Below are 9400 nucleotides of genomic sequence, written 5' to 3'. Positions count from 1 at the left end.
TCTACAGAGAAAATGTTTCTCATGTATACAAAAGAATATACAACATGTCTGAAAAAGGGTGATCACGTATTTAAAATATATTTAATCAAGAATATGAAAACAATGTTAAATAAGAGTTGAAAAATGTTAAATGTGTATGGAGAAAAAGGTTAACCATGTATTAAAAAAAATTAGTCTTGTATTTGAAAAATATTATCAAACATTTGAAAAATGTTAATGTTTATTGAAAGAATTTGACCATGTATTCAAAAACTTTTAATATTGTATTTAAAAATGTTAATCAAGCATTTGAAAAATGTTAAATGTGTATAGAAAAAATGTGACCATATATTAAAAAATATTAATCTTGTATTTTAAAAAATAAATTTATATTATAAAAATGTATTAGATATATACCGGAAATGTGCAATGTGTATAGAAAAAAGTAGATATAAAATATAACTTTTCAAAAACGTTAATCATGTATTTCAAAATGCTAAACGTGTATATAAAAATATTTCTGATGTATATGAATTTTTTTGAATGTGTACTAAAAATGTTAACATTTGTTCAACAAAAAAAAAGAAGCACAACGAAAACAAGAAAGAAAATAAAAAAAAGGAAGAAACCAATGCAAGAGAATGAAAATAGTGAAAACTGTGAAATAAACAAACAAAGACAAAAAAACCGATGAAAAACGAAAAAGAAACAAATAAATGAAGAAAAAAGGAATGAAAATAAAAAAATCAGTGAAAACCGAGAAAGAAACAAAGAAAACAAAAAAAGACGGGAAAAATAGTGAAAACAGAGGAAGAACGAAGAAAATCAATGAATAAACAAAGAAAAAACCAAAAAAAAATCCCTTTCTTTTCCCTCAAGTTGGCCGCGTCTTCTATTTTACCATGAAATCGGACAAATGCTTCAATGGCTAGCAGCGCTACTCAACACCAAGGAGACTTGATATCGATCCCCCGGTGCTCCCTTTTTCTCTGCTTTTCTTGTTTTAGTTGTGCATTAGTGGGTGGCCGACCCATTACTGCGGATGCTCCAGGAGAGAGCTTCTTTCATTTTGCTATAAGCGGTATATAGTTCTGGTGACTACGCATAATTCACTGGACTGGTTCAGTAGGCGGCCCACCAATCTTGAGCGCTAATATATGGGGAGAATTAATCAACGGATACCCCTTGCGGGAGCCCCCCAAGGGTCACTTTGGTGGGTCATGAGCTCTCAGCCACCGCCATGTGTCGCATATTGAGTGCTCCCTTTGGATTTTTTTTTTAATTTTTCGATACAGGTTTTGGGGGGTTTTCCCCTTTTTCGGCTCTTAGTTTTCTCCCAGTTTTCCCTAGGTTTTGGAGAAAATTTTTTAACGAAAAAACACCTTTTTTCTTCCATGGAAGCACAAATTTGTTTCTTGTGAAGGCAGAGATTTGCTTCCGCATGAAAAAGGTAAAAAAACAGTATTTTATTTTCTTACACGGGAGGCACACATTTGCTTTTGGGCGAGACAAAGTTGTGCCTCTTGAAAAAGGAAAAAAACATGTTCTTTTTGCTTCTATGGGAGGCACATATTTTCTTCTCTGAGAGGCGCTGCTATGCCTCTCAGAAGAGGGAGAAATGTGTTTTTGTTTCTCTTTCACACAGGAGGCACAAATTTACTTCTCCTGGAGTCACATATTTACTTCCGCGAGAGGCACAATTGTCTCTCGAAACAAAAAAACACACGTGTTTTTTTTTGCTTCCGTAAGAAGCATATATTTGCTTCTCATGAAGGCATATATTATTTCTATGTGAGACATAACTGTGCCTCCCAATAAAGAAAGAAAGTAAAAAAAATATATGCTCTCAACTTTTTTTTTGCTGTCTATTCTAGAACTAAAGGATTCGTTGAAATCTATTGACATGAGATCTACTTTGAATGATCTCGATGCGAGAATTCAATAGAGAAAACGGTTCAGGATTTGGATGCATGGTTTAAGAGATAAAATATTAAAAAAAATAGAAAACTCCCAGGTTGCTATGACACACATGCTCAACCCAAGGTGGGAATAATCATTGCAAAGGGTACCCTTGATTAGTGAAATGGTAATATGTGCCTAGGTAAACACAAACACTATTCAAAAGCACTAAGCGCAAGACAACAACAACATGGTAAGCAACTGTGCAATGCGGAGCCCAACGGGGATAAACAAAAACACGGTGTATATAATCGGCCTGATAGTTACAACACCATCCATCATCATTCCTTTGCACTGATCCTCGGGAGCTCCACGAGGTGAAATCATGGCACTGGCAGTGCAAAAAGGAGCACCAAGCTACCCGGTCTTCCGCCCCCATCATTGAGCTCATTGAGTCGCCCTGCGTTGCCATGTGAGGTCGCTATCTAGCTTCTTGATCCGCGCACCCCGTGCTTCTTGGCCTCTACCTTGAGCGACTTGAGGTACTTGACGGCCTCGTCGAGGGCGGCGGGCGTGTCCATCCGGTCGCCGCCGGGGATGATCCCCTTGAGCGTCTTCATCATCTTCTTCATCCGGTTTTTCTTCCTCTCGCCACCTCCGCCGCCACTCGGGCTGACGCTCACCACGTACCCGGGGGAGCACGTGGAGTCCGGCGAGCCCTCGCCGTGGCTCCCTGAAGTGCGACCCGTGCTCAGCACGTCGTCCTCCTCCTCGGAGCTCATCAGCGCGTCGATCTCGCCGCTGTCCTCCTTCTGCCGGATCGAGCATTCGCCGCCGCCGTAGTAGGTGCCCTTGCCGTGATCGTAGCCACCGTTGTTGCCGTGCTGGTCATAGCCCCCGGAGGAACCGAAGTTGTTGGGCAGCGACGGGTTGTACATGACCCTGCTCCGGTCGTAGGTCTGATCAAAGATGACGTAGTTCTTGGGGCAGGCATCCGACGGCTGGAACTCGAGCCCGGTGAGCGGCGCCGGGAAATCGTGCTGCCTCCGACCGGCGAGCGGGTCCTCATAGGCAGCCGGCGCCGGTGCCGGCGTGGGGTACCGGTCGTTGGTGTAGTACGCTCCGCCGTTGCCGTACCCGGTCATGTCATAGCCGGCACCGTAGCCGTAGCCGCCGTACCCGTAGCCTGGACCTCCCTGCATCACTTCACTGCTGCGAGCTGCTCAACTCCTAGAGATGTTTATGGGTTTTGTGGGGAATTCGAGAAAAATGGTGTTGATTTCGACTGAAGTATTCGGCCTGCAAGTGGTAGGCACGAGCAAACAATCAGATAGAAGTTAAAGAAAAGAAGTGCAAGCATCAGTGTAATGGAACTGCGATGTACTATGATACATTATCAAGTGTGAGAGCAGAGCGAAACGAGGACTGGAAAGGAAGTGCATACATGCCAGAACAGGACATGAGTACACTACTGCCCCCTCCGCTTCACTATTAGAATACGTTTTGGATATCTTATTAATATAAACTACATAGTACTCCCTCCTTCCCAAAATTCTTGTCTTAGATTTGTCTAGATACAGATGTATCAATTCTTGTCTTAGATTTGTCTAGATACGGATGTATCATGACTTGATACATCCGTATCTAGACAAATCTAAGACAAAAATTTTGAAAGAGGAAGTACATATTAAAATAAGTGAATAAACACATTAAAAACACGTCATATACATCTTATTTAAAAAAGTTAAAACATCTTATAGTGAACGGAGGGAGTAGCATATAACCCTCGGCAAAAGGAAAAGGTATTAAAGTGCAATATGTGATTAAGAGTACAAAGTAATTAATGATGCAACATTTAAATCATACTACAGCCCGCGTAAGTTAGGCTTTACAATTTAAAGATGATTCCTCATGAGAGACATGTTTTGAAATAGCAGATGTTAAGTGACTTGGCTAAGCATAAACATATTATCAATTGTGTGAGGGGTCACGATTTAGACTTTGTGGTCATTTCGAAATCCACTAGACGTGTTTTTTAGAAACATGTCCTAGACCATCTTTCATGTGGTTCCGGCTATGTCTGGCATGTCTTACCTGCATATGGACGATCGAGTGGAATTTTACTTGGCTTCCATTCTTGATGTACGCGTGCGCTGTTTCAAAGGGAGTATCACATCAAATTTCACCTTTAGAACAAGTATGACACCTTCTTATGGGGCTTAGTTGTTGTGTATGGTGTTGCTCAGGAGGAGTTTAAGGAACCGGTCAATATTTGTAGTGATAACCATAATCCATGTTAATTTGTGGGAATTTTAATATCTTCATTATCACCGAGAAAAGAATAAAGACCATTTTGACAATCGGTGACCTTTTCCGTTCAATGATGTCATTAGCAATTTGGATTTGATAGAGATCGACATATCGAGCCATCAGGTCACCTGGGCAAATCGTCGTGTTGATTCTACTTATGAGAAGCTTGAACGTGTCCTGGCTACCACTAATTGGAATTTTAAGTTTCCCCTTGTATTGGTCTGGGCGCTAGAACGCATCAAGTCGTTGTCGGATCATGCTCCACTTCCAATAGACTTTGTTCCGCCATTGTGTCAAGCCGCAACCATAAGTTTAAGTTCAAGTCTGATGGCTCATCAGAGAGGGCTTTCCGAGTTGATCAAGAAAGTGTGGGATATGCAGTCTAGGGGAAGGATGCACATTCAACAGTATAACTATTAGATAACCGCAATACGGCGTTTCCTACATGGATGGGCGACACACATTGCTGGTTTATATGAAAAAAAATCTTAGGTCGTCCTTGATCAATATTGAACTTAAGACAATTAAATGAGCATAACACTCATCTTTTCCGCGAGAAGGAGATCATATCGTAAACGCTCTAAGGCACAATTCATGGTTCATGGTGACACTAACACACAATACATTCATGTGATTGTCGTCACGCTTCAATGTAGGGTGGTTGCAGCTCGGTCGCAGGCGCGACGTTGCATTGCATCGCGCGTGGTCCATTGGTGGTGGTCAGTGGATGGGCCCAAGGGTGGGGCGGCTATCGGCCGTCAAATGCTGCCTCGGGTACCGTATGCGGTTGCGTAGCGTGAGTGGTTGCTCAATTGAGGCGGCTCAACATTGACGGACATCATGCACCGTGGTGGGGCAATGTCGAGTTGTCCAAGATGCATGGTTATTGTGACTCGGTTGAAGACTGGGCGCATTGATTTGGGGTTTGGTGAGTGCTAGGTGAAAGCATCGCACCGACTTCGGTAGATTCCAATGACGTTGTTTCCCTCCTTAGAGGCATCGTCATGGGGGTGGGGCTCCTTCACCTCCCCTGTCGTTTGGGTCTCAAACTTCTCCAGATAAAAATCCATGTTTTGGCTTCGGCCGGAGCAGGCGTCCGTGGCGTACCCGTCGGTTCTCCCATGGATGTGTTGCCTTAGAGGTCCGGTCTTCTATTTGGCGGCAGTGTCCTGTGTGTGTTTTGTAGCTTCAGCGTCGCATAGGTAGGTCTGTGGCCCCGGGGCTGGTGCGTAAGCCGGAGCGGCAACTCTAGTGTGGGTTTATTGACTATTCACTCTAATCGTTTGGATGGCAGAGTCGTCAACTCGGCTGGTACGCGGCCTTGGAGCCGGCGTGTGTGTGTTTCATGTAAGGCGGGGCGGCGGCTCCAAGTCGTGTTGTAGGATGCCGACTCTGGTCATTGGGTGGCAAAGTCGTACACTCATTTTGTATGCAGCCTCCGGACAGGGTGAGTGTGCATGTGTCGTATTTGTTTTCGGTAAGTTTTTCTTATTAATTGTCAATTCACTTCTTCTATATGGAAAGACAGATGTCCTCTGTTTGCTTGATTATTTTTCCCACACGGAATCAAGAAAAATAGGAAAAGATAGTGGCTACAAGAACCGGATGAACTAGAGAGGGCACGGTTATGCGAAATTACAGGTGACAAATGGCCTTATGGATTAATTTAATTTTTGTGCCCTTTATCTTTGAGCTGGAATTTCTTGTGCCTTTGGATCTATATAACTCATCGTTAACTTGAATTTACCACAGTATTACTACTTATTTTAGCTACGCATGTCAAGTTGTTTTGCAAACAAGCAAAGAACATGATCCCCTGTGCTGCTGCTGCTGCTGCTGCTAGCTGCAACTCCCATCTTTTGACCAACACAAATGCAAAACAAAAGGGCACTACTGTAGCGCACACTTGAAAACGCCGTCTCTTTCTCTTTTGACCACTCACAAGCAACTTTGTCAACACGCCCGTGGACGTCGAGTTCCGTCCAAAATGTGGGTCCTGCTCACCACTTTACCGTCTGCATGCAACAGCATTACGGCTGGCATTTCCTTTCCTACATGCTACTCAAGTTTTTTTTCTTTTTATAAAAAACATTGGCGAAGGGCTTCGAACTTTCATTGACAGATTCAGAAGAAGAGAATTATATCCAACTAATTTGCCGAAAACCTATGCCGATAGACAAGAAAGCTGCTTATCAAGAACTATACAAGATAGTTTCGCAAAAAAAAGAAGAAAAAACTATACAAGATAAGATGATGCATGGTTCCCGCTCCCACTAGCAAATAGTACAAGCAGGAGATTGATGCTCGAAGGCTAGGAACACGAAGAATTAATCTGAAAGTAAGTAGTGGAACATTGTGCAAGCAGCTTACTAGTTTTCTGGCGCGCGAGGATCTGTCCTCACTCGGCAAACTTGCATCAACAATCCGTAGTAGTACGCGAGGCGCCACTTCTCATAACGATCACAGGAAGAACACCCACGGCATCCTGCTCTGCATCACACGGAAATAACAACACAGGGGCTTCAGGCACTGCGCGCGCTCAAGCGGCGAGATGGATGTAATGGCGATGCTGTGTGGTGTGGTTACCATACCAGTCGACGACGAGGAAGCAGACGATGTATGATCTCTCGAGAAGAATTTGCTTGCGGACGATGAGCAAGCAGAGGAGATTGGAGGAGAGCAGGGGACAGACAGGGAAGAGAGAGGCGATGAAATCTGCTGGACAGAGCGGATGGATGGATGGGCAGCACGGGGAGGGTTTTATACAGCGGATGAACCCAGCAGCGGACGGCGTTGGATGCTGGGATTGGGCGGGTGTGCGATTCTTTTATGCCTGCACTGCACTGCTTTTGAGTAGATGCATGCAGACAGAGGGGCTGGATGGAGGATGCGAGCAGCGCAGTCATGGAGACGAATGAATGAATGGGGCGGGGGGTGAGGGGAGGGGGGGAACGTGCGCACTCGATGGGTTCGTGCTCTCCCCGCCCGTGGGTGCGCGCGCGTGCCGCTTGCCCACCGCGCCCAAAGCCCTCCAGGCGCCCCGCGACACACGGCGCCCCTTGTTTACTCGCGCGCGCGCGGGCCCATCCGGGGCCCGTGGCCCGCATGTCGGCGCGGCAGGGGCGGCTGGGCAGCGGTGCGTGGGGGTCGACGGAGGTGGAGGTGGGCATCGTGGCAGAGCATTCCAGCTCAACCCAGGCCCGAGCGAGCACGCACGCACGCACGCACGCACGCCCCCGCAGTGCGTCTGGGCGAGGGAACCATGAGTATGGTACGTGCGGCAACGCGTGGGAGGCCGGCACCCGGCGGCGGAGGGGACGCTGCATTGCTGCTGCTGCCCGTCGGATACGATACGATACGATGCGCGTGCCCGCCGAGGACATCGATCGATTGCTGCTGCTGCTGGCCTAGGGGCGGACGACGGTAGGGTAGGCGCCGGGGCGGGCGGGATGATAGCCGCCATCATGCCCGAGGGGTACTGGCAGCTGGGCTTGCCCCGATGGGCAACCGGGCATGCAACAGGGAAGCAGTGAGTGAGTGGAGATTCCCCCTGCAGAGACCCCGACGAGGGGAATCCTTCTTCACTAGTTGTATCACTACGCGACTCCAACGCGGTGACTCATTTTGTTCACGCATGTCCGTTTGAATCCGTGGGTCCAACACACCGATTCACTCAGAAGTTTTGTTCCTGTGATGTTCGTTTGAACGCATTTCTGCCCTAAATTTGAGTGCGATTTGCATCCACACGGACTTGAGAGGAAGCGCCGCGCGACAATTTAGCGTCCGCCTCGGGCCCCTGTGCCGGCCATCCGACTACCGCCACCGGTCCTATTAAATGGCATGCATGCGCATGGGCCCACTCGTCAAAGAGGCGGTGAAGTCCACGCCATCCTTTTAAATGCCGATGTGGGGGACCGGTCAGTGTAGTCCGCATCTTTCTTCCCAGTTTCGTCTTCTATTGCCCCCCTCCCCCCCAATTTGCCCCACCAGCAAAGCGCTAGCCATCATGAGGTTGTTCGGCAAGTTCGGCCGCGGCAGCAAGCACGACCATGAGGCAACCTCCTCGTTGGGCATGCCAGCACCAGCGCGTGTGGCTGTACCTCCATGTCCACCGGTGTCACCAGCACTGGCAGCACCGCATCCCGGCGTTGTGACCGGATGTGAACATGCCGCACGACTGGCACCTCAAGACAGGGTGCTGGTGCCAGCGACACCTGACTATGCGGTGGACTCCCCGTACTGGGATGCCTGGTTTGCCAGTGTGCACGAGGTCCGCTGCACATCAGAGGTTGGGTGCACCGGTTGCAGCAACAGCGCTCGCTCCACCATCGCCGGTGTCGTGGTTTTGTCACGGCAGATGCCCTTGTGAAAGGACTTAGGAGTAGATCCATCGCACCATAGGTTAGCTTGAAGGGGTTGAACGGGAAAAATGACACAAAGGATTACTCAGGTTCGACCCCTCACAACGAGGTAAAAGCCTACGTCCTGCTTCCAGTTGTATTACTTGAGTTTTGATTACAAGGGAGCGAATACGCTTGACCTAGTTCTCGATTGATTGTCCCTTAGCCTAAGCCGCCGCCGGGTCTCGCCTTTATATACACAGGTCGAAACCCGGCGGCTTACAAGAGTCCGAACCGGATCACACAACGTGACCCGCCTGGTTTCTAAATCGCTTTGCCTTAGCAGGCAAGCCACCATATGGCGGTTCACGCGTTCAGGTCTTGGGCCCTCACTAGGTCTACCTCCAAGAGTCGCTGTCCTCATACTTCTTCTTGGGCCTCCTTGAATCTTCTTTGTATTAAACCGCCAATGGTGTAACCCGGCCCCAGCATGGCGGGTCATACCTAGGGGTTATATCCCCAAAATTAGGCACCAGATTGATTTGAACTTGTTCATGTCAATCACCACTGCTTTAATTGACAGACTATCCTCCAATGTTGAATCTTCAAATAAATCATTGTAATATCACACGAGCCGAACCATCGTAAGCCGCCCTGACATCATGTAAACAGAATCATTGTAATCCGCCATGACCTCATGCACATTAAATATGCACAGAACCCATGATATCACAACAGATCTTTATCTTAATGGGCCATCCAAGAATCGAGGCACTCGCACTACGAAGATAATCATTCTACCTCCTCGATTTCTGTGCATGCCATTTTATCACTTCCTTATAAATAGGGATAGGGGCCCCTTTTCTCAACTT

General features: G+C 47.1%; 1 protein-coding gene across 5 annotated transcripts; it reads right to left on the bottom strand.

Moving 5' to 3' along the window:
- Positions 1-2053: 2053 nt before the first annotated feature.
- LOC119287665 (transcription factor bHLH144-like) lies at positions 2054-7094 on the bottom strand. Of its 5 annotated transcripts, none has more exons than XM_037567253.1 (3): positions 6775-7094; positions 6559-6678; positions 2054-3177 (listed from the first exon to the last, which is right to left on the bottom strand). In XM_037567253.1, exon 3 carries the CDS (start codon positions 3078-3080, stop codon positions 2364-2366), a length of 717 nt encoding a protein of 238 aa, XP_037423150.1. In that variant the 5' UTR covers positions 3081-3177; positions 6559-6678; positions 6775-7094; the 3' UTR covers positions 2054-2363. The 5 variants fall into 5 exon arrangements, with proteins under 5 accessions (XP_037423150.1, XP_037423151.1, XP_037423148.1 ...); XM_037567254.1 differs by having other exon boundaries at positions 6559-6673; XM_037567251.1 differs by having other exon boundaries at positions 6780-7094.
- Between the last annotated feature and the right edge of the window lie 2306 nt (positions 7095-9400).

The sequence above is a fragment of the Triticum dicoccoides genome, chromosome 4A (assembly GCF_002162155.2).
Source record: "Triticum dicoccoides isolate Atlit2015 ecotype Zavitan chromosome 4A, WEW_v2.0, whole genome shotgun sequence".
Taxonomy (NCBI): Eukaryota; Viridiplantae; Streptophyta; class Magnoliopsida; order Poales; family Poaceae; genus Triticum; species Triticum dicoccoides.
This window is presented reverse-complemented; position numbering and strand designations above follow the sequence as displayed.

Bases quoted from the DNA above. Each gene is read 5' to 3' on its own strand.
- LOC119287665 (XM_037567253.1), bottom strand. From the start codon at position 3,080: ATGCAGGGAGGTCCAGGCTACGGGTACGGCGGCTACGGCTACGGTGCC.